The sequence below is a fragment of the Hibiscus syriacus genome, unplaced genomic scaffold, assembly GCF_006381635.1.
Source record: "Hibiscus syriacus cultivar Baekdansim isolate YM2019G1 unplaced genomic scaffold, ASM638163v2 tig00012370_pilon, whole genome shotgun sequence".
In the NCBI taxonomy this organism is placed as follows: Eukaryota; Viridiplantae; Streptophyta; class Magnoliopsida; order Malvales; family Malvaceae; genus Hibiscus; species Hibiscus syriacus.
The window spans coordinates 936160-962105 of record NW_024062270.1 but is presented as its reverse complement, the minus strand read 5'-3'; the positions used below and the strand labels follow the sequence as shown (position 1 = coordinate 962105).

At 35.4% G+C, this 25946-nt stretch overlaps 2 protein-coding genes and 4 pseudogenes across 2 annotated transcripts; 4 read left to right on the top strand and 2 right to left on the bottom strand.

Moving 5' to 3' along the window:
* The first annotated feature begins 338 nt into the window (after positions 1–338).
* Positions 339–2325, top strand: LOC120205281 (annotated as a pseudogene).
* A 2838-nt stretch (positions 2326–5163) lies between these two features.
* On the bottom strand, positions 5164–5677 carry LOC120205283. Its single transcript, XM_039205191.1, has one exon. The coding sequence runs from the start codon at positions 5615–5617 to the stop codon at positions 5258–5260; it is 360 nt and encodes a 119-aa protein (XP_039061122.1). The 5' UTR covers positions 5618–5677; the 3' UTR covers positions 5164–5257.
* A 2677-nt stretch (positions 5678–8354) lies between these two features.
* On the top strand, positions 8355–9363 carry LOC120205282 (annotated as a pseudogene).
* A 3-nt stretch (positions 9364–9366) lies between these two features.
* Positions 9367–13951, bottom strand: LOC120205344 (annotated as a pseudogene).
* Positions 13952–17998: 4047 nt separating this feature from the next.
* LOC120205280 (putative disease resistance protein RGA1) lies at positions 17999–20642 on the top strand. Its single transcript, XM_039205189.1, has one exon. The coding sequence runs from the start codon at positions 18056–18058 to the stop codon at positions 20498–20500; it is 2445 nt and encodes an 814-aa protein (XP_039061120.1). The 5' UTR covers positions 17999–18055; the 3' UTR covers positions 20501–20642.
* A 2077-nt stretch (positions 20643–22719) lies between these two features.
* LOC120205343 lies at positions 22720–25128 on the top strand (annotated as a pseudogene).
* The last annotated feature ends 818 nt before the right edge of the window (positions 25129–25946 follow it).

Here is a 25946-nt window from a genome sequence, read left to right as displayed (position 1 = left end):
AATTGGGTCGATTTCGGGTCAGATGGAGGGCGTATATTTTTTTAGTAAGGTCAAACTGGGTGGAGGGTGTATATTTTTCGATTTAGGTTTGGGGTGATCGAAACTCGATCCGTGTTATCCCTAATGATAAACCACTTAAATTATAATTTGGCCCCTTGAAAATAATTAAGTTAATAATAGATGACCAAAACTATAATTTAACCTATTCTAAATAAGTAACTTATTAGTAGTTTTTTAAATTTGATACCCTAAAGCCTTATTTTAGGGTTAGGGTTTCTAGTCCCCCTTTTAAATGAATTAAAAATACCAACTAAAAAAAAAGGAGGAATAAGGTTCGAAATCTAAGATTATTTTTTGGCTTCTATTTATATATTGCGTATCTTTCTCCTTTTCATATTTTTGTTTTGGATTCGTTCTGCTGATTTTTGTTGACCTCTTTCATTTTCCGGGCTTTGTTGCCCTTTCGTCATTGAAATCCATGATCTTCAGTGTCTCATGGACTCATCTCCAGTGCACACCACTTCACTCCATGAACAAGAAGATGAGTGGGGTATATTAGCTCTCTCTCTCTCTCTCTCTCTATGGTTGTTTATCGGGAAAATTCTGATAAATGGAAGAACTTTGGATCTTCAGCTAAAAATCAAATTTTTATAATTGGGGTTCTGTTTATTTTTAATTTCTAGATGTGGGTTTTTTAGATTATACTGATATATGTGCGGGTCTTTGAATCGATTATCAATGAAAATTTGTTTTGTGGGTATCATTAACTATGAATATTGGGCGATTTTGGTATTTATAATTATCTACGTTAATCCTTTTTTTTGTGTTGATTTTCTCTTGATTGGTGGATCATGATCGTATCCATATCGAGCTATATAGTATCTTGTATTATTCTTTGTTGTTTTCGTTGGTATTTGGTTGCCTTTGTATTGAATGTGACGATCTTATGCATAAGTTCATGAAGTTCTACTTTATATCAGTGTGAGGGATAAGCAAAAGAATCGATAACTTGGCATCTCTTGGATAAACTTATGAACTGGCAAAAGACAACCTGTTTGCATTTGCAGTTGGTTACCTTTCATAAGTTCATGAAGCTTTAGTCGTTCATTTTGTCTTTTATTGCCTTTGATTCTACAGCAAGATGATAGTAAAAACAGATGCATTTTTGTTTAAGTCCTCACTTTCGAGTTCACAATTGCTTGACATTCTGATACCGTCCCTTGTGTATGTATATGCTGCTGGCTTCCATTAGTTTGTTGTTTTTAGAGTGAGATGTTCCGCCACTAGTTGTGCAGATCATTATATCGTGGCACATAATTTATAGGTGGCTGTGCTAAATGGCCTCTTGTGAAGGATCATCTTTCAGGATTAGAGAGAATCTGCTGCCATTATTTCTGATTGTTATCGGTAGAGGGTGAGAGTTTCCATGTCTCCCATGAACATAGTGATTTAGTGTCTTGCGTTTTTTTGCTTTGGTAAAAATCTTATGAAGTTACATGTTAATTTGCTGGAACATTGTTTGTATTTAATTCCTTTGTTTTAGAGAGAAAAAAAGTATAATTGAAATTGATTAACCTGAGATTTCTTACTTCAATCCATTTACTTTTTATTCTTCATCAGACACTGATGGATTCGTGATTCCTAGCTTGGGAATTGAAGAACCGGAAAAATGTAAAGCTGATACTTCGGATGTAGAAACATCAAAACCTCATTCGCAGCAGGTCAATTGCAAATATCTATACCTGTAGATGTCAAGAGTCGATACTCATTTATTTGAAGCTTTTGTCTTGTTGACGCATAGGTGCTAATATGTAGACATGTTTATATTTTGGCTTGTGCAGACCAAAAAAGAAGAGAACATTTACCTGGGACCACACGGTGCACCGCCATCACAATCAAGGCAACAGGAGCTGAATCTGTCCAGCCGGAAGCAGCGGTTTAAACAAAAACTGAAAGAAGCTATAGATGGATCAGCGGGGCAGGGCGGGAGAACAAGGTGGAAAATTTGAAAGAGCTTGTAGGTGGTGGGAAAGCAAGCCCCAACATGTCCAAGGGTTCCCCCAGGGATTGGCTAGACCCACATTGCGATGAGTCGCAATTTGAGAAGTCATACCCCCAGTGAATCAAAGCTTTATGTGTCTTGAGATACTTAAACGGTGCAAAGTTCAACATACCGGCATCATTTATTATAAGTCTTTGTCTTGTTGTATGCAAGCGAACTACTGAGCTTATGCAGTTTGACAATAATCCATCAACCAAGCCATTTGGTTTAAGTACTAATGAGAAGACATTGAATGTCATATTTTAAAGTTGTTTTTACTCCAATTTTCTTTGCATATATGCATGCACCTTGGTACACAGGAACTCATATGGTTTCACCATAACAGCATGAGCATGCATCATTGCTTAGCCACTTGGAAATTCTCTTATTTTCACTCATCTTCAAGGGTAGATGCTTATTCTGTTGGTACAAAATTGAAGTTTCAAGTCATGCTTGATCAACGTACACCGATTTTTGCAGTGTAAGTATCCATCAAAAGGCCCCCGAATTTCGCGGTTCCGAAAGGAAATCTAAATTCTGAAATGCAAGTAACAAAACAGCAGTATATAAGTGTAAATGTTCAGTATCAATCGGGTTTCCAAAATTTTCTAAAAGCAGTTTAAATGGAACTAATCTTTCTTCTTATAAAAAATGGATGTCCCTTATTCCCATATGTAATGGGGTAAGGGGTAAGGGGTATGTAAGATAGTAGACTGCTCCCAACATTAGGTTGAGAACAACTTCCGTAGGAGACGTCCAAATTATGAAATACCCTCCATAGGACTCGATCCCACGACCTCAAGGTTAAAAACCTTGTGCTCTACCAACTGAGCTAGATGGTCATTTCAACTAATTTTTCTTCTTATCTTTGGACAAAATAATGATTATCGACTCAAGCGCCAAGTGTAAAAACTAAAAAAATGCCAAGTTCCAATCCTAATAAATGAATCGTTTAGGATGCTCGTTCCCCAAACGTTTAGGTCAACTTGTCGGAGTAACTTCTGAAATTTCCATCGGCGAACACGAGCGTTAATATGCCAACTAATTTGATGGCTAATGTTTGCGTCGGAGTCGAAATCTTTGCAGGGTTCATTTGGTGCTCATGAACTCTAATCCAGATGCGGTGGGTGTCAATCCATGCTGTGACAGATACTTGGCATCGTAAAATTTGCTTAAATGCCTCATCCCACTGTCACATAAAATGGTTGCAATGGTGTGGCCAGGGCCAAGAGCCTTTTAAATTAATTTTTTATTTTAAATTAATTTTTTCATTTATAATTTTAAAATTATTTTACCCTAACATTCTAAATCTCTATTTTTTCAAATTATCTCACCTTAACATTTAAATTATTTCTTTTAATCTTAAATTATTTTAAATTAAGTTGTAATTTTATAATTTTATTTTTTTACATTTTACATTTTATTTTTAGATTATATAATTTGAATTTATAAATTCTATGTTTATGTGTGTATTATAAACTTTTAAATTTTACATTTTTTTTCTATGTGGTTTTTTAGAAAAATTAATATAAGTTATAAAAATAAAATAAATATTAATTGGGTACCCATAACCCGAAAATGCGAGTACTTTTACGGGTAGTCAATTTATGGGTATTCGTCTCTTACGGTCTAGGTTATGGGCCAAATTTTTGTGACCCGAAAGTCTCGGGTACCCGACATTTCGGGTATCCAAAAATGTGGGTATCCGAATTTGAACACCTCTAATACAAAAATTTGAGTCGATTCGATTCGAGCTGAGTCGAGTTGTATTTTTTAGTTTCTATTTAAATTTAATTTTAAGATCATATTTTCATATCTTAATAAATAAATTAACGTATAACTCATATTATCATCAAAATTTTAACGAAAAATGACGAGTTTGGTATATATGAATAGTCATGTGATCATTTTGTAACTTTCAATAACAGGAAAACTCAACAAAATAATTCTCAATAGTTAAGGGACCGTTTTATAACTTTCAATAGCCAAAAAATCAACAGAGATCACCTTATAATCGAGCACTATTTGTATACTTTACCCTATCATGTATATATTTTAAATTGAACATTTAAGGCAAGTAAACCAAACTTTAAATTCCATTTACTTATGCTTTGGGACTTTCTAGCTGTCAACCCTTTGGCCAAGAGTTGCCTACTTGTTTACCAATTTCATAGGATTGAGAAATTGATCATGCACGTGGCAATCATTTAAAACGTGGGACCAAAATTTGTTTTCTTCTAAAAAAAATAACAACATATGATTCGGGTCCGATATATTTTATAGATGAGAAAATCGAGATCGGGTTTATAGTAAAAAATATTTGATCGAACATAATTATTATAATTCTCTTATATATAAAGATAAGTATTATTCTATATTTCAAGACGGATAAAACATCCTCAAATGTTAAGACGAGTTAAATCAAGTAAGAGCTTTTAATTTTTAAATTAGGTTGGAGTAATAAAAAAACCTGACCCATCCCGTCCCGTACTCATTCCTATATATAAGTCTAATAATTGTAATTTTGGTTTTATCTATCTATTTTTTTGACATAATTTTTTTTGTAATGTTATTAATAAGCCTAAATTAATAACATTATTAGTTTTTGAAACTTTTGGATGACGTGATTTTTTCTATTCATTATCATTTGGACACATAATTTTGTTCAATTACTAATAAATTTATATTTTAATTAAAATCTTACTTTTTTTTATTCTCGAGATATAATCAGTGACAGATTCAGAATTTTTTTTCAATGTGGGCACATATATATTAATAACAAAACGTTTTCGTATGAGATAGACACAAATAAAATTTTTGGGTGAGTATCTTTAATAAAATAAACAACTAACATAAATAAATTCGGATTTCAAGGTAAGCACGTGTTCATCCTAAGTTGTACGTCCCTCCGACACTGGATACAATACAAGAGATCGAGAACGGATTTTTTAAGTGGATCATGAAAAAACTATATGAAGATTAGCTAATTAAACACAAACTTCCAATCCAAATCATGCTTAGCACACACCAAAATTATCTAGCAAGAAATAGGGATAGACGCGAAATTTAACGTTAAAGGACAAACTTATAAAATATGAAAAAATCTAAAATATACGATATTTTTAAATTTTCAGAGGTCGATTGTCCTGTCCATTCCCTTATCAATTCGTGCATAAAAGCATGTCTAATACAAAGACTTTCGTTCACTTATATATATCAAAGTTGATCGGGCCAAAGAAAAGCTCCCATGGCAAATGCCCTCTTCTCGTTGACGGTGCCGCCATTAAAGCCGAATCCGTATTCTTTCAACAACATATCGATCCTCCATTCTTCCATCTTCTCGTAATCCGTCTTCGAGAACCGAGGGTAATGAACTGGCATTTCGAAGCCATTCGGGTAATCTTCTTTGCTGGTTTTGATGCTGCTAACCCCTCTTTCCATTTCCTTGTAGCCCTTTGAATTCTCATTGACAAATCCATTAGGGCATGATACCACTGCCTTGCTGTGCAAGTCACCGCCGCCGGCACGGCCGAAAATTTTGGTAAACCCAGAACTGAGAAGCCATTTGAGAGCCATTGATAACTCAAAGCTTTGCTGCAAAGGAAATGGTGGTATTTATATATACATACGAGGAGGACATAAATTATTTGCATAAATTGTATCGAGAAAGTCACATGGCAAATATATGTAGGTCTCCATTATTAAGGGGTTTTCTTTTTAGGGTAAATTACACTAATCATCTCTTAACTTTACTCTCTCATATTTCACTCATTATACTTTAAATTCGTGTAATTTCCTCATTGAATTTAATACATTTGATTTTTTTATCATTCCGCCGTTAAATAGTTAACGGCGTTAAAACGATACCATTTTAAAAAATAAAATTTCTACAAAAACAACGTCGTTTTGCATCTATACAATAATCAATTTTTAATGCCGTTAGTGAAAAAAAAAACGACGAAGTGACAAAAAAATCCAAATGTATTAAGTTTAATAAGAAAATTGAACAGATTTAAAATACCGTGAGTTAAATAGGGAGACAAGTAAAATTCAGTAATGATTGATATAATTTACTCTTCTTTTTAATTAATGCCTTTTCCTGCAAGAAATTGTATGTATTGGCTGATATGAAAGCCACTTAAATGCTCTTGCATTAATGTGGTAGTTTTAAGTCGCTTTTGATATTTGAAATTTCCAGCTTATTTTAGGGCTTAGGTGTAATTAATGTAACTCAGATTTTAAAATTTTAGAATATTTATATTTAATTTTCGTCTAAAACATTTAATTAGGTACAAATATATGAAATAAATTTTTAAAATCTATTATTTAATTTCAGGTTCGAGTCATTGTGTATGCAGAAAATTTACTTTAGGAGTCTCACTCACCAAAAAACAGATGTGTAACCCGAGTCGGTCCAGACTAATCAGGACGAAGCCTTGGAACCGTTGAATCTTTAACGACACGATGATGTGGCTGACGGCTACTGACATGGTTGACGACTCCCGACGTAGACACCTCACTAAAACGATGTCATTTCGATCTGACTGTTAACGATTTAACAACCTAGTGGTATAATTGAAACGAAAATCAAAGTTCAATACTATAATTGTAAAAATTAAAAGTTCAATGGTATAAACGATACAATGCTTAGAGTTAAGTGATATCTAGTGTAATTTATTAAAAGGGTTTAATTTGAAATAAAATTAAGTTTTCATTAAATAAAAATGCAAGAACAACAAAATTAAAATCTTCACTTAAATATATGCTTCATCTTTCATATAAATCTAACAACCGTCAATCATTTTTATGTTTCGATTCGAACTTATATACAATATTAATGAATGTGTGGAGATTACATATTGCTCTGCGAATGATTTTGAATGTATTAATAAATTATCACAAAAGGAGATCTAATTACTCGAGATTATCAATATTTTCTGATCAGGATATGTGTTGTGATGAATGCAACACAAAATGTTAAAACTATTATAATGATAGATAAAATCGAGACATAAAATCATATGAACAATCAAGATACGTACAAAAGTCGTCTTGATCTAAATACTCAATAATGACATCAAAATATGTATATAAATCAATTATTTTAAATATATTAAATAAATAATGTTTAATAGAAAACTTGTAAATAAATAATGGTTTAATACCAAAATAAGTGTTCAAATTGTATATTTTTTTTTTCTCAAATAGGTGTCTAAACTATTTTTATTCATCTCGGTGCTTAACGTTACAAACGTTACCACTTTAGGTGCTCGGGCCGTCAACGATGTTAATTTCCCCGTCAAGTGACACGTGTCACAATCTGGTAATTTTAAAAATTTATTTAAATTTTTTAAAAAATAAAATTATATATTTTTTAAAAAAGAAAACACAAAATTTTTGAAATAAACTCAAAACTTTTAAAACTTTCATTTCAACCCCCTAAACCCACGTCAACCACTACCCTTTGCCGTCAATAAAGCTCCATCCAACCTCCTATCGCCCCAACGACCAAAACCCTTATGAAATCATGGCCGATCAACGGCTGATCGACAACGATTCCACGCGAACCCTAAGATAAAAATAGCGATCCACGCGATTTCGACAACCAACCGATGACAACTACTATGATGTATGACTAGTAGTATGGAAAGAACTACGTCGGCGACGGTGGTCGCGGCTGGAAAGGGCGATGACAGTGGATTAAGGTTAGGATTTGGAGATTTTGGAGCTATATTATAATTTAAGAGAAATTAAAGTTTTTTTATAAATATAATAATATTTTTAATATTTGTTTATAAATAAATTTCAAAATCACCATATTATGACATGTGTCATTTAACGAGAAAATTAACATCGTTGATGTCTCGAACACCTAAAATAATAATGTTTGTAACGTTAGATATATAGATAAGTTAAAAAATAATTTAAACACCTACTTAAGAAAAACAATATAGAATTTATAAAATTTGAGTACAAGGAAAATAACATAAGATCCTAACTGGGCTACCAAACAGCGAACTCTACTATCCCAATCTTGTTTTCACAGAATTATTGAACACCAGCTTCCAAACACTCCCTTAGACCCCACATATCCAATTCGTCTCTCACTAACGATTTGTAAAACCCTGAACATTGATCAAAATCTCCATCGATCGATCAAAACATCCCAAAATCGAAAAGCTCTAAAAATAAATGTCATAGATCTGAACGAGACACTACATTATACAGATTGGAAGGTAAGAATTTAACTTCAAATTGTTTCCCATTTTCCTTTATTGAATCTAAAATGCTCCCTTTTTGGTTGGCAAAGCCAGAGAGAGGTTGGTGTCCCTTCAAAAGGCCTGGAGTTGATGCCTTTTTGGAACATTTGGCAAAGTTCTATGAAATTGTCGTCTATTCTGACCAGATGAATATGGTAATTTGATCATTTCCATTGCGACAACCATTTCAAATACGTAAATATGCCAGCAAGTAAATTTATCTGCTTTATTTTTCCTTTTCAGTGTGTCGATCCTGTTTGTGAAAGGTTGGATGCTAACCATTACATACGGTGTAGGCTATCAAGGGGTGATACTAAATATCAGGATGGCAAGCATTATAGAGTATGTTATAGTTGGTCAATTTCCTTCAAAACAATTCTTTTTTCGTTTTCCCCTCAGTTTTTCTGATACTATGTGTATTAATCAATGGGACAGCAATATCAAGAGCAGCTAATTTGGAATCAGTATTCTTGTTAATAAATATTTCATGATGGCAGGAACTTTCAAAGCTAAACACGGATCCAGCCAAGATTTTATAGTGAGTGCTCATGCATTCGATTCTAGCCTTCAGCCAGAAAATTGTGTCCCTATTAAACCGTATAAGCTCGAGACTGATGATACAGCACTTTTGGATCTTATTCCATTCCTTGAATGTAAGTCTTATGTTGTTGCTTTTCCCTTGGCTTGTCACCTTTGTTAGAATTTTACGTGCCATCCTTGCTAACTAGTGTAGCTGGTAGGGTCCATGGTTGATCGAAACAGTCACGTGATTAGCATTTTTTAAATGATTACTATAGTTGTTGATTGTATTACCATCTGTTTTGATTTGTCCACAGATATAGCTCGCAATAGCCCGGCTGATATCAGACAAGTATTGCAATCTTATGAAAGAAAATATATTGCAAAAGAGTTTCTTGAACGCTCCAAAGAGTATCAAAGGTGAAGTAGTTTTTCTTACATTGTGTATTGTTATGTAGAAACTGTCTTCGATATGCCATTTTTATGCTCGACGATTATGTTGGTACGTGCTGATCACTTCCACTTTAATATATCATCCAATGACAATCATTCTGAGCCCTGGCCCTTGATGACAAAGGCGAAAGCAAGAGCAGCAAGGTCGGTTCTGGAGGCGCTGAGGATAGAGTTATATTTAGTCGATGACGAATATTGTAAATCATTCAGCACATCAGGATGAACCAGAAGAACGTGAAACACTATACTGTTCAAGTTTTCCAGTAAAAAAACACAATTTTCTGAAAAGGATTATACACTGACTTAGATTTTTTGCTACAGCTAAATATTAGGACAGGGTGTGTTGATCCGCTCTGAACTTGCAAGATAATGTTCAATTTGATTCAAGAGTTTCATGATATTTTCTTTTTGTTTCAAAGTGGACAGTGCTTTGTAAATTGAATGTGGGTTTTCAAAGTGCAATTTTTGCATGAAGAAATATCATATACATGAAAGTTTCAATCTATAACATCGAGCCATTAAGCAACAGCTTGCAATCTTGTTTCCTTTAATTGTATAGCGTTGCTTTGTTGAGTTCTTGTAAAATGATATTTCGACTATAGGACATTGTTTTGTTGAGTTCTTAGACTATTAAAAGTTACAAATAGGTACTCGATTATTCATATATTACAAACTCGTCTTCTTTCGGTAAAAAAATGGCCGTCTTAGCTGGACGTTAACATATTGACTGAATATGATCTCAAAATCGTTTGAGATGTATTTTGTGGATTGACTCTTTATTTACATTATGTTGTAGATCCAATGCTTGAAATATTATATCATCGAGCCTAGGGGTGAGCGTTCGATCGATTTGACTAAAAAAAAATCAAGTTATTTGAGTTGACGAGTCCTAATTTATAACTCAAAACAAGATTTGAAATTTTTTCAAATCGAATTTTCTAGCCGAGTCAAGTTTTGCTCATCCATAGCTGAGTCAGTATTTGAAAGCAACAATGATGCCAGTAGGCGTCATTAAAATATGATTTTATCATATCTCAGTTAATAGGTTAACGTTCAGCTCAAATGATCGTTATTCTTTTAATAAAAAATGACGAGTTTGGAACATATGAATAGTCGAGTACCTATTTTGTAACTTTTAATAGTCTGAGGACTCAACAAAACAATGTCATATAATTGAATGACTATCTTATAAGTTTTAATAATCATGGACTCAACGAAACAACGTCCTATAGTCAAATAATCATTTGTGTACTTTACCCTTTTTATTAGAGACCAGGTACTAAATAAAGCATATCTATTAGAATCAGTTGAGAGAGTGGCAATGTAACACACAAACACCATGAAATGAAATAAAAGCACCTACAAAATGCTTGAGCATCATTTGCAGCAGCTAGTCTTCAACCAAATTCACAACCCACCTTGGCCTACCAGTTTGGAATACAACGTATCCCATCGACAATCCCAGAACTAGTCCACATCCATAACCTAACAACACCACTTTCCACCCAAAAGAAAGCTCTGATTTTGTGTCATCTTCTTCTTCTTCAGATACGTTTGAAGGTGGCTTATCATTGTTGCAAGCTATAGATAGCGGAAAACCGCGTAACCCTTTGTTCCCTTCATAGGAAGTGCTTTCGAAGGTGTTTAATTGTTTTCCTCGAGGGATACATCCAACTAGTTCATTCGTCGAAAGGTTTAAGACAGAAAGATATGTCAGATCCAGAACTTGTCTTGGAATTTCTCCAACCAGCTTGTTTGAAGATAGATCCAGCCATTCCAGATTAGTCAAATTGCCTATCGATGAGGGGATGTAACCGATAAGCTTATTATGAGAAAGGTTAAGCCCTTTGAGTGAACTAAGCTCTCCAATGACCTTTGGAACCCCTCCTTCAAACTTATTGTCGGAAAGATCAATGATCGTCCACATTGCGAAAATTTTCTTCAGCTCCAGCTCCTTTCCTTTCATAACAATTGCGATGGAATAAGTATAGAAATCACCGCTTGTTTGAATCCCCATGTAAGGCACTGCACTTGTATTTGTTCTCAGGTCTATCATAGCTCTGAAATTTTGGATGTACCTCACAGGTAGTGGTCCAGTAAAAGAATTTCTGGAGATGTCAAAAATTTGAATCTGAGAGAAAGAAGTATTGGATCCAATGCTGCCATGTATGGAACCATGCAATCTGTTCGATTTCAATATAAGAACTTGTAGCCGTGGAAGACTTGCCAACCAATGAGGAAATGTATCAGTGATATTGTTGTTGCCAAGATCCAACACTTGTAGGCCTGTACAATTCAGGATGGAAGGTGTCAGAGGCCCCTGTAATTTATTGCCGTTTAGGTTGAGATTACTCAACGAATACCCATCTGTAAAAGTTTGAGGAATGACCCCATTCAACAAGTTCTTCTGTAGATTCAGAAATGAAAGAGTTGGACTCGTATTTCCAAAACATGGTGGAATGGTTCCACTCAAATTGTTGTGAGACAAGTCAAGAACTGCAAGATAACTGGCATTGCATATCAAGGAGGGGATCTCTCCAGTCAAATTATTATTTGAGATCAGAAACACACGTGTCCTCCAAGGTGGAGTGGGAAGATTTCCAGCAATCAAATTGGAGCTTAGATCAAGATACTCAATGTTCTTCCATGGAAGTTGGCCAACTTGGGTTAAAGAATTGTGAGAAAGATTTAAGTAACTCAAAGTGTCCTTCCCCACCTCCTGCATCCACTTTGGAATCTTGCCATCAATTCTGTTGTTGGAGAGATCTAATTGCCTGAAGCCTCTTGGCCCTTTCAGAAATTGGTCAAATTTTGCAACCACCTTCATCCACTTTGGAACCTTTCTACCAGTGTTGTTGCTGGGGGGATCTAATTGTTTCAAAAATCTGGGGAACTCACTGACATTGCAAGAAGAACATCTCAACAGTTGAAGATTAGGCAACATGTGCTCAGCAGTAGCAGTAGAATTAGAGGTTAAGGACAGGCTATTATATGAGAGGTCAAGTTCTTGGAGATTTTGGAGTTTTGTGAACATGTCAATATCGACAACACCACTAAGATTATTCAAATTTAAATAGAGATAAGTAAGGTTGGGCAGTTGGAAGATTGAAGATGGAAACGGACCTTGGATTTTGTTATTGTTTAAGACTATCCCTTGCAGTGATTTGGATTGGAACTCCTTCATATTCCCATTGAACTGATTATCAGAGAGATGTATCCCCTCCAAGGAGGAAACGGTATACAACCATGATGGAAGTGTTCCGTTGAGTAGATTATCAGATAAGCTTAGAAAGATCAGATTGGGAAAAGCAGTTGCCTCATCTGGAATGGAACCTTCAAGTGAGTTAGAAGACATCTCCAAGTATTCAAGGCTTGTTAGGTTTGTTAGTGAGGATGGGATTTTCCCACTTAACTGGTTCATTAACAGGTCTAGATGAAGGAGTTGCAGGAGGTTCCCCAAAGATCTAGGAATTGATCCTGATAAATTGGAAGAAGAGAGATCCAAATATTTCAAGGCCTGCAAATTGTCAATTGAATCAATCAATTCTCTGGACAAAATCATATGTGATAGATCTAGATGTTGCAGATTGCTGCTCCGGTTGAACTTGATAATATCAAGATTCAGGTTTTGGTTCCCCCTAAATTGAGCAACTTGAGCTCTGGCAAATGAAAAATGTCCCCCGACATATTTCCCCGCAAATCACACTCTTTGAGGCTAAGAGACCTCAGAGAAGACGATAGATTCATGAAGAGATTAGGATCAATCGAGGACATGTTGATTCTATCAAGAAAAAGATGTCTCGCCACAGTAAGGTTGTTAACAAGTGCCTCCAGAGTGTTTTCGTCGAGTGTTTGCGCATAATTCCCGGACAGATCAAGTGAAACCAATTTAGACAAGTGGGAGACTTGGGGTGGGACATGTCCTCCAAAGGATGATGAAGAGAGGTTGAGGTACTCTAGACCAGCTAACCGATCAAACTCGGATGGCATATCGGAATCACCGAAATCATTGAAGGCAAGATTGAGTTTTCGAAGGTGACGGAGAAGGAAGAGAGTGCTGTTGGAAGGGATGCTGCCACGTAGCCAACTGCAAGTCAAGTCCAGGGAGATAACATGACCATTTAAGGGATCACAAGCGACACCATCCCATGAGCAGCAATCTGCACCTTCCTTCCATGAAATCGTCCTAGGATAATATTTAGAGCCGGCTAGTTCGCAAGCCAAATAATCAGATAAAACTCCATAGAGGGAAAAGGAAGACTTGAAATGGAATAAAGCAGCAGCATCGTGCTGAGAGCACAATTGTGGTGCTGAAGAAGAAACAGAAACAAGTAGGCAAATGAAGAGATAAGGTATGAGTAAGGAACTCATGTAATGTCTCTAGTCCGATATGAATCATATGATCAAATATCAATTGTTAGAAGACTATTTGTAATCGATGGAAAGCATACGAGGTAACCTGTGACATTTCCCTTCGACTCGCTGCCATAATCTTCCCAGCCTCATTTCGAATTACAACACCTGACCAAGCTTTGTTTTGTGCTAGAGAACAACGGGCATCAAAATTAACTTTGACTACCGGGGCGGTTGGGGGCTTCCAAGGAACAGGGGTAGATAATGATGAGCTTCGTAGACTTGTATTTGCAGAAGCATAATCTAGACACTGAGCCCCAATCATGGTAATAATGTCTTCTACTCTTAGTTGGTTGCCTTCATGGATGAATTCATTTCGTGCAAACCATTGAGCCCAAAGAATGGTTATTATTTACGTAAGCTGTGTAGCTGGGAACCTGTCGAATAAATACCATAACCAATCTAACATAGAAGCATGACTAACTGACTAACATCTTGAGTCCACTGATAACGAAGAGCAGACCACACCAACCGTGGCAAAGCAGTCTCTAACCACATGGATACCCGATTCAATAACCCCATTACAATACACAGACGAAGGGTCGATTAAAATATGCTTCACATAAAAATTTTGCTTTGAATGAATACAATTGCACGCAAGTCCCCATACCTGGATTTTTATCTTGACACGAGCAAGCCCGCCATCTTCCTTTAAAGTACACAACTTGTCCTATGAGCACTAATGAAGTCCACGTCTACTATCAGACTTTTACCATCAAAATTAATTCATCAGTTGAGCCGACGTTAAATCCAACCTTTAAAAAATTAAACAAAGAATATGGTCAAATAATAGATAAAAAAGATAACGTGCTAAAAGATAAAGAAAATCATGTCATAATGGTGAAATTATTAGACACTAAAAACAAGAGAGGATGTATTTCGATTGCTTCTCGAAACTTTGATCTACTTAGACTCTCTGCGAATATATTTGTAACATGTTCATCTGTGTTTGTTAGTATTATCTTAATCTCCTCTTCAAAGATCTTCACACGAATATAATGATAGTGTACTTTTATACGTTTTATCCTTGCTGTTAAAGCTAAGCATTTGACAGAGATTCAACAGGGATGTTGGACTTGTCTTCAATACTTGGGCTTGATTGACCGGGACAATTTAGAATGTTTACCTGAAGGACTGTAGCATCTTACATCAGCTGGAACACTTGATCTCTTGGGCTGTTCTAATCTTGTCTCATTGCCAAGGAGCATGAAATTTCTAACCAAATTACAAGTCCTCGGTATATCTTCATGCAAAAGAATCAATTTACTAATGGAATCAATTTTGCCTGGTTTTCAAACAGACAAGGAGTTGGAGTTTTAAGGTTCCAGCAGGTTGTATTTATTTGCTTCTTGATTTCTGCACTTTTATTACTCGAATATTGAAACCGAAAGGGAGAAAGCATGCAGGGTCAATAAAACTGCTGTTTTTAATTAAAAAATGTAATACAAGATAACAAAATGCTTACCTTCGCATATGCAATGTTATCGATTATCACAAAGTGTGATACAAAATTAAGTGACCGATTACGTTACATATGTCATAGGTATTAAAGTGTCATAAAATCAAAGTGTAGATGCCATAAGTTGTATTTATAATTTGACGAGGGGTATAGTTATAGACTAACATAATATTTATGTATATATAAAGAGATAGTGGTCTCCAAGAAATATATTAACTTGTATTACTCTTATCCTGTTAGAGAATAATAGTGTTTACGACAAGAGAAAATCTATATAGGATTTAAACTTATCATGTAATTCAGATGCGCTTCTGCTTCTAGCTCTTTATACAAGTCATCGGATTCGATATTCAAATAATCCGTTTCAGGGAAGAACATATAAAATTTTAGGAAGAGAATAAATTATTAATAGAAAATACACAAAAAATCTAAAATATATGAGAATTTAAAAATTTCAGAAGGAGACTACCTTCCTTCTTCCCCTTCGATCCATGCCTGATCTATGTGTATGTACATATAAGACAGAATTAATGGAAGCTTAAGGATTAAGTTAATTATTATTGGGTTCAATGCAAAGAGAGGCCCACCCTTTGCAGTGTTAGCTTAATCTTAAGCAAATTGATTAGGGATGCAAAAGTTATTAATATATAATAATAAATATAATAACACGAATCAATTTGTCTCAGTGATTAAAAAAATTATTATTGTTTCTAGAGGTTACGAGTTCGATCACCAACGACTATAGCTGGATGATTGAACGTTCATTATCAAAAATTGAGAATGTGTAGAACATAACTAAAAAGAAATACGATAAAAATTATATCGAAACATAGATAGCGATCGTTTGAGCAAAGATGAATAATATCATTATTTAATACAATATAAAAAAAAATATTTCCAGAAGACTTTGTATAATTCATTTGCTTTCATTACCTACAACTAATATATATTTATTACAACTACATAGAACTAATGTATATTTATTACAACTACATAGAATCTCTAATATATGAAAAGGGTTTTTTGGGTAAATAGATGCAATATATATATACAGGGATGGGTATTTAAACCCGACCTGATTGGGTCGATTTTTTTTAAAAAAAAATTAGGTTCGGGTCGGGTTTTTTTATGTGGTGTTTAGGTCGGGTTCGGATTTAGGGTGAAAAAAATCCGATCCGACCCGAAAAAAATATAATTTTATAATATATATTTAGGGATAATTACAATAATACACCTATATATATATATATTTGTTTCAATTAAGTCTGTTTTTATTGAATAAAAATAATTTTTTTATTATTTCGGATCGGATTTCTATGTCATATATTAGGGTCGGGTCGGGTCTCGGGTAGAGACTCTCTTGCTCTCGGGTCGGGTGGACCAAAAACCCGATCCGACCCTCTCTATATATATATATATGAATGATTACATGATTGGCAGGACTTAAAAAACTGAAACACAACATGCTGTCATATCAATAAATTAATTGAGAAGAGCGTGTGGGCTTAATCAACAAATTTCTACATTTAATAATTCAGTTAAAAGAAAAGTCATATCCAAACTAAATTAATTGACATTTTCGTCTCTTGTTGGTATCATCAAGATTCATGATTTTTCCATCTTAATTTACTCGAGAGTAAGGAGTTTACGATTATTTAACTTAAATAATATAATTAGTTGTTATGACAATTATTAAATTTTATTAATTGTAATTTAATCGTTAAAAATTGAGTAACGTATTATAACTTTTATCACATAGTCATTGCTTCTTTTTAAGCATAATGAAATTATCTCTCCAATAAATAATTGAGTAAACTACGTCATTCTTCACTCAATTATACTCTCTCTCATATTTGATTCGTTGTACTTTTTTTTATTTAATATACTTTTAAATTGTTCATGTTTTGATAACGATTAATGATTACTAGAGGTGTTCAAAAACACCCGACTCGTCGACCACTGACATGAATATAAAAAACTGTATAATCTTTTAAAAAAATTACTCGATCGGACCGAGTATCAGACCCGTAATATTTTTCGGGTAGTTGGGCTAGGTCTAGGCTGAATTTTTTTATAATTGGGGTACTCGACCGACTCGGTAGTTTTAATATATATATTTAGTTTAAATTATATTTTTATTTTGGATTCCTTAGTATTTTTACCTTAAAATTAAATTTATATCCCTACATTTTTCATAGATTTGTATTATGTATTTTTAAGTTTTAAATTTTTCAAAGAAATTTTTATTAATTTGTCAATATGAGATTCGAAAAAAAAAACCACAATCGATATTGATACTTTTAATGTTCTTTTTGGAAATAAAATTTAATATGTATATCTAAATATTATTTATCCTTAAAACTAACTTCAATTCACTAATTTTTGTATGTGGATTGTATAATATGACTTTTAAATTTTTATGTGTTTCTTATGTGATTTTTAAATAAATTAAATTAAAAAATATAAATAAATATATGAACCGGGTACTCATGACCCGAAAATACATATAGTCAAACTTAATGGACCGGATCACAAGCCGCCAAATATACTACCCGAAAAATCAAGTATCCGATATTTCGGATACCCGAAAATGCAGATACCCGGTTTTCAACGCCCCTAATTATTACATATGTACGAGGTACAAGATCATAGTTCCTTCTGCGACCTTTCCTTGTAGACTTGGAATGGTTCTTTTGGTTAGAGGGTTTGAGGATACAATTTGATGATATTTCCTGTAAAATACCCTCCAAGAGTATTCAACTATGGAATCTATATATATAGATTCGTTGATGATCTGCAGCCACAAGATAATTTGCTCATATTGCTGAAAAAGAAGGAAAGAGAATCGTTTTTGAGTGCTTCATTTCATTAGGCAATTGCCTCTCTTTCTTTGCTCTTAAGAGTTCAACTATGGCAGAAACGTTTTTGGCCCCTATTGCATCAGTGGTTCTGGAGAAAATAGTCCGCGCCATCGCTAACAAAGCTTACACGGCCTTCCTTGTCGACCGAGATTTGAAGAAGCTCAAGGAGACCCTGAGCCGCATTCAAGCCGTGCTTTTCGATGCCGAGCGGCAGCAGCACCAGAACGAAAACCTGCGCCTCTGTATGTGGAAGCTCAGAGACATCTTTTATGATGCCGAGGATGTTATCGATGATTTCAAGTGTGAGGCTGTCCGCAAACAGGTATCCAATCATTCCAACCTCGGCTTCCGGCGTAAATTTTCTACTGGACGCTTGCACGGTACATTCTCTCTGACAATGAATCATAAAATCAAAGAGATCAATCGGAGGCTAAGCGAACTTGCCGCCGAGTGGGACAGCTTTGGTCTAAGAGAGTGTAGCAACGACAACCGGCGTGTTTTTCAGAGAGACACTCACTCTTTTGTGAACTCTTGGGATGTCATTGGCAGAGAAGATGATAAAAGGAAAATTATTGATCTTTTGATGAGATCAAGTGACCCTGTCATCCCCATTGTTGGATTGGGCGGTCTAGGTAAAACCACGGTCGCTCAATTGGTGTACAATTATCGTGAAGTTACTCGTCTTTTCCAACAGAAGCTCTGGGTCTGCGTTCCAAAGGAATTTGATCTTCCAAGTATGCTCAAGCTGATGATTCACTCTATTAACAGAGAAGAAAACTGTGATAATTCGGGGCTTGATGCATTGCAGAACTGTTTACGAAGTCTTTTGAAGGACAAGGAGTTTCTGCTCGTTCTAGACGATGTCTGGAACGATAATCAAGAAAGATGGGCCGACTTCATAGATATATTGAGCTCAATGGGTGGCTGGTTCAAAAGCAAGATCATTGTGACCACTCGAAGTTTGACGGTTGCCTCGATAATAAGTCCGATTCGCCCTATTGAACTGGAAGGTCTCCCCCATGAAGATTGCTTGAGATTGTTTAAGAAACGGGCTTTCAAAGATGGTGATGAGAGACGACATCCAAATCTCATGAGAATTGGGGATGACATTGTGAAAAGATGCAAAGGAGTTCCTTTGGCTGTGAGAACATTGGGAAGCCTATTATATAGGAAAACAGATGAATCTTATTGGATCTCTGTAAGAGACAGTGAAATGTGGAGACTCGAGCAAAGCGATAATAGTATTTTACCGGTGTTGAAGTTGAGTTACGATCATTTACCGTCTCGTTTGCAACGATGTTTCGCTTTTTTGGCATTGTACAAAAAGGATGAGATTTACCGTAGCCATGAAGTCATCCAACTTTGGATGGCAAATGGACTGCTTGAGCATCCAAGGGAAAACCAAGAGTGGGAAGCTGTTGGCGATCGGTATTTGTATGAATTACTGTCAAGGTGCCTCATCGAGAAGGAGAAGGATTACGGCACTTATTTTGCCTTCAGAATGCACGACCTGGTCCATGATCTTGCATTGGAAGTGTCCCAAAAAGAGTGTAAAACGGTGAGTAACCGAACAACCGCCGATGAAAATGTTCGACATTTATCATTTTCTGATGACAAGCTAGAAATAGTTCCACACTACTTGCAGAAACTGAGAAACGTTAGAACAGTGATCATCCAGGGGGTTTCGAAGCAATCAAATACCATTGAGGAATCACTAATAAATCTCTGTGTCTCCAATTTCGAGCACCTGCGAGTACTTCGTCTACGATCTCAAGCATCATTGACTGGTTTACATAAGGACATTGGTAAATTGAAGCACTTAAGAGACCTCGACTTGGCCGGCTGTCGCAGCATAACGGAACTCCCGAGATCCTTCTACGAGCTCCGGTTGTTGCAAAAGCTAAGAATGTCGGGAATTCCTTTGAAACAACTACCCAAAAGCATGAAATGCTTGATTGAGTTGAGATATCTGGAAATAACTATCAAAGCTAAGCATTTGACAGAGATTCAACAAGGATGTTGGCCTTGTCTTCAACACTTGGGCTTGATTGACTGCGACAATTTAGAATGTTTACCTGAAGGACTGAAGCATCTTACATCACTCGGAACACTTGATCTCTTGGGTTGTTCTAATCTTGTCTCATTGCCAAGGAGCATGAAATTTCTAACCAGATTACAAGTCCTCAGTATATCTTCATGCAAAAGAATCAATTTACTAATGGAACCAGAAGAGGGAGATGTCAACCTTCAGTTGAGCCTCAAAACTTTGTCACTCTGGGATTTGGAAGAGTTGAAAGATTTGCCAGAATTGCTTCTCAAAGGATCTTCTTCGACTTTGCGGCGAATACGAATCGAAAGTTGCAACAACATCGAAGCACTACCAGTGTGGCTGAAAGATCTCACTTCACTTCATGAACTTGAGATTCTTGATTGCCCAAAAATGCCTACTCTACCGGAGGAAATGGACTGGACTGGACTGGACTGGACTCGTTAAGCATCTACAAGGGTAAAAAACTGCTCACATCCAAAAATTGATATCAAATCAAATACAATTTGAGGTATGTAGTAAAATTGTAAATTCTCTGTATTTTATTTCATAGCCTTTTCTTCACTTGGGTTAATCAACAAAAGCTTAAGGCAGGCCATGGAAGACTTGTACTTTATTTACATTTTGAGTTCAAGTTGAGTTGTAATCGTAACCAGTGGTTCCACCCATCTGGTCCTCGATAAGATTACCGAGCAGCAGCAAACCTTCCCTGGGTTGTTCACCTTGTCTTACAAGATAAGGAAGTTGATAATATGAAGGGTCACTCTCTCTTAGTTTCTTCAATATCTTCATCAGCCTTCTCGACATTTCATTATCCTGCTTGGTAAGAATAACCTGATTTTAAATTGACAACATGAAGAACCAGTTAAGTTACAAACTCATCACGGGGCATGCCAAGGAAAGGTCAAAGGAATAGTCTGACAGATTAACTTCAAACAGTGTTATCATGGCCAGCATTTGAAGCAAAACTTGTATATATGTTGAATACCAACAATGATACAAGTTCCTTTTACACATTAAATGGTCACTAGGACAGATTAAACCTATCATATTCAACAAACTTGAAATAATAAGAATACAGCTTCATCAAGAAGAGATCATACCCTTGATAATTCGGCTGCAAAGTCTGGCCCGAGTAAATTCTTAGCTATATCGGGAGATAGCATTCTACCAAACCAAATAACAAAGCGGAAACCATCGTCATATATATAAAGGCCTCTTGAATCTAGGCTTTCTGCAACCAAAGGCAACCTCTTGGTGTTTTTGAAATCGTCAGCTCGAGGGGATGGCTGAAATATGAGCTAGGAGTGATTATCAGTTGCAAGCTCAACATCCTTATTGAAATATTTTAAAGGTTTTTAAAATCTGCAGACCTTTTCCACATCTTATGCGCATAACTGCTTCCCAGGATGTTTCCCTAGTGAGATCTCTGGTTAATTCATGCCTCAGCTTCTCTCCATGAATGCCTGATTGGAAGCTTGGATAATAATACACTTGACCTCCAGTATATTTTGCCAGGGTTCCTACATTGAAATTTTCATAAAAGAGATATCCAGTATCACTAAAAGCTCTTATAAACATCTATATTATCTATATCGGAAAGGGCAGTGTTTTTCCACCTAATGAGGCTATGTCAGTGTATTTGTCACTGAAGGCATAAATATTAACCCCTATCTGGTACTTCGTAAGATCTGCAGCCATTTTCTTGTAGAAGGGATCTTCTGGTAATCTTAATATTTGCTCCTTATCAGTTCCATACACACGAAGATCATCCCCACGCAAACTTCAAGCGCCCAACTCCCAGGGAAGGCAATGAGTTCTGGAATATTAGCAGCTTTCCCCCAAGTTGACTCTACGGTAAATAGATGGTCAAACAACCAATATACAACACAGACATCAGCAAGAAACTAAAAAGAATGCTATTATTGGTAAAGGCTGACCCATATTTCTCTACAGATTTCATGGCGAGGCAAAAGATTCTTGCAAACCTTACTTTATAACCATATTTAAGACCAAGTTGTGGCAAAGACCGCCCATCTATCTCTTCCAAATTGTACAAAGTATATGAGACAGACACTAGATAACCCAAGCCAGCATTTTATACAGAATATCGGAACAATATTGAGCACTAATAGCTGATCAGAAAAAGAGCAGCCTCCTCAACTGTACTTCACATGTCCTTAATTCACATTACAATCAGAAGAAAATGCCTTTTAAAATTCTTATTAGAATAACAAAATGCTTTATTACAAGAAGTTATGGTAAATAATTAACTGCCTTAAAGGAAATGCTTAACTCAATCATACCACTTCTTACTGCAGATATTGAAACATCAATGAAAAAAAGTATAGTGGCGGCATTGGAGGCCGCACCATGTATTCAGTTGGTGCTACAAATTCCACACATAAGCTCGGGCCGCTGATCCAAATCAATTGTTCTTCCAGTGGTATCCAAGTTGGCAAAATACTCACCAGGAACTGAACATGGAAGTTGAATCAAAGAAACACATGCTTTGTAGTTCTAACTATTAAAGAGATCTACCCAGGAAAGAAAACTAATTGGAAGCAACATAAAATAAACAAAAATTGCATTGCCAATAAAGAACAGTTAGTTAACATGCTATGTGAAACCCCACACCACACCTATCATTAACACAAAAGTGCAAAATGCATTTTGCACTTTACCAGTACAAAATGCATTTTGCACTTTACCAGTGAGCTGAGAAAGTTAGAAACAAAGTTAGGAAAGATGCCCATAATAATCAAGCTTGCAGAAGACCGAAGCAACGGTTAAAAGCCTACATGTTGGAAGGGCTTGTTGCTAGGTTGGCCTCCTCAGGAAGTTCTATCTACAAAGCCATAAGATGCAAAGAGCCTACCGGTGCTGAACTGCTTTCATACATGCACATACTCTGGCGTTTGGTTCTCTGGAATGTTTACGAGGGAATTAGAATCTGTGAAGGAATTGGAATCGAATTCCATATTCTGTTTGGTTGGCAGGAAATGGAATTGGAATCTAATTTCATATTCTGTTTGATTCGCAGACATGTCAGATGAATTTGATTTCAGTAATATAAAATGACATAATTGCCCTTCTTTTTTTTTGTTTTATTTTAGTTTATTTTACAACTTACATGTAGTAATATATATATAAAATTAAAAAATATTAAATTTTCATTTTATTGATTGATTATTCATTTCAATAAATTATAAAAATCATACTAATAAACATTATAAGTTAAAATCATCGCAATCAAAATATGTTAATAAGTTACCAAAAGATAGAGCATTATTTCGATACATTCCAATCGGAGTATGTAAATTAGTTACCAAAAACCATTTTTATTCAATATATGAATTAGAAACTCGACCCGACACGACTCAAATAATAAAAAAAATATTTTTATTCAATAAAAACATTAACTTAATTGAAAAAAATTATATATAGAGGGGTATTATTGTAATTATTCCTAAATATATAAGGTAAAATTATATATATATTTTTCGAGTCGGTCCGGTTTTTTTCACCCTAAACCCGAACCCGACCCGATCTGACCCGAATATCACACTTAAAAAAACCCGACCCGACTCGACCCGACACGAATATCATACTTAAAAAACCCGACTCGACCCGAACAAAATAAAGTTTCATCCGACCCGACCCGAATATATTAATTAGAAATCTGACCCAACTCGACCCGAAATAATAAAAAATTATTTTTATTTAATAAAAACAGTGACTTAATCCGACCCGACCTGAATTATATATATTTTCGGGTCGGTCCGATTTTTTTCACCCTAAACCCGAACTCGAACCGACCCGAATATCACACTTAAAAAACCCGATCCGACCCGACCAAAATAAAGTTTCACCCGACCCGAATATATGAATTAGAAACCCAACCAGACCCGAAATAATAAAAAAATATTTTTATTCAATATATGAATAAGTTACCAAAGGATTGATGAGGGTAATATGGTCAAATTTCAATTCCCTCCAACAAGGGAATTGAATTCCATCAGGGATTCTAATTCCCTTGAAAAACTTGAATCAAACATGAGAAAGTGGTGGAATTAGATTCCAATTCCCACTAATTTCAAGGATTCCATACAACCAAACGCCACCCAAGAGATCTGCCCATATTCAAGTTCGGCTCTATTTCAGCGAACAGAGCAATTGCTGAAGCCATGAAATATGAAAGTTGAATCCATATAATTGATCTCCAGATTGCACAAGGAAGCCAATGGCTTACCTTAATCCATGCTCTTGCTGCTAGACCAGGTGGACCGCCAAGCATACGTATTATAGGCATTGATGATTCTACATCATCTTACGCCAGGGGAGGAGGACTTGAAATAGTGGGACAAAGACTACGCAAGCTCGCGGAGTCATGTAAGGTTCCCTTTGAGTTCCAAGCCGCTGCTATTTCTTGTAAAGAGGTTCAACTCGAAGACCTCGGGATTCAACCCGGTGAAGCCATAGCCGTAAGCTTTGCCATGATGCTGCATTACATGCCAGGAGAAAGTGTGGGCACTCAGAACCATCGGGACAGACTGATGAGGTTGGCAAAGAGTTTGTCTCCAAAGGTGGTAAAACTCGTCGAGCAAGAAGCAAACACGAATACCGCCCCATTCGTTCCCCACTTTCTAGAGACAATGAACCACTACTTAGCCGTCTTTGAATTTATCGACGTTAGTCTGCCGAGGGATCACAAGGAACGGATCAGCGTTGAACAGAACTGTCTTGCACGGAAAATCGTCAACATCATAGCATGCGAAGGGCCCGAGAGAGTCGAACGACACGAACTTTTGGGTAAATGGAGATCGAGGTTCGTGATGGCGAGCTTTAAACCTCGTTCGTCAATTCCACCATCAAGACTCTGCTTCAAAGCTACTGTGATAAGTACACACTCGAAGAAAGAGATGGGGTTCTGTATCTGGGCTGGATGAATCGAGCCATAGTTGCTTCTTTTGTATGGAGATGCTAACCTACATATAGCTGTTTATTACAGTATCCATAGAATCTTTAATTTTCCTGTTCGGTATACACACAATTAGAAGGAACTTCTTGTATAACTGGTTGTTAATGATTTATTCTAGTGGCTAAACTATTACTATAGCTAGGGTGTTGAAACGGTTAATCGATCCAATCGAATTATTCAAATTTTATTAACCGAATTTTTTTTTCCTTTGATCATCAATCGAACCATTTTTTTTCAAAAAAAACTGAACTGAATTAAGTTCGGTTATTTAGTTGGTTAACCGAATTAATTGAATTAACCGAAATTTATAAATAATACAAATTATATTTTAAATATTTAATACTTTTGGTTATCCTGTTAATTTGGTCAGTTAATTCGGCTAAAAATGATGTTTAAAAACCTCTAAAGCTAAATAATATATATAATATATTAAATATTTAATATTTTTGGTTAATTCGGTTAATTAATCAATTTCGAATCGAATTAACTGAAACCGAAGTTTGAAAAAAACATTAATCGTTAACCGATCAACCTAAAATTAACCGACCGATTAACCGGTCACAATTTTGGTTTGATCAGTTAATTCGATTTTAATCGAATTATGAACACCCCTAACTATCGCAACTGGGAATGTAAATAAGTCGAGTTTGAGTATTACATAATTTGACTTAACTCAAAAAGTTTAAAGTTGAGTTCGATTCGACTCAAAAGCTCTTGAGTTTAAAATTGTCAAACTTAAACTCGAAATCAAAAATTAAAGTTGGGATCGAGCTCTAAAAAAATTAAATTTGAAACATTCTCAGATTTAGTTTGATTGAGGTTCGAACTCGAGTTTGATCCAAATTCGAATATGCATTTTAAGTATATGAAAAAAAATTATATTGCATATTTTTATAAATAGAAATAACATAT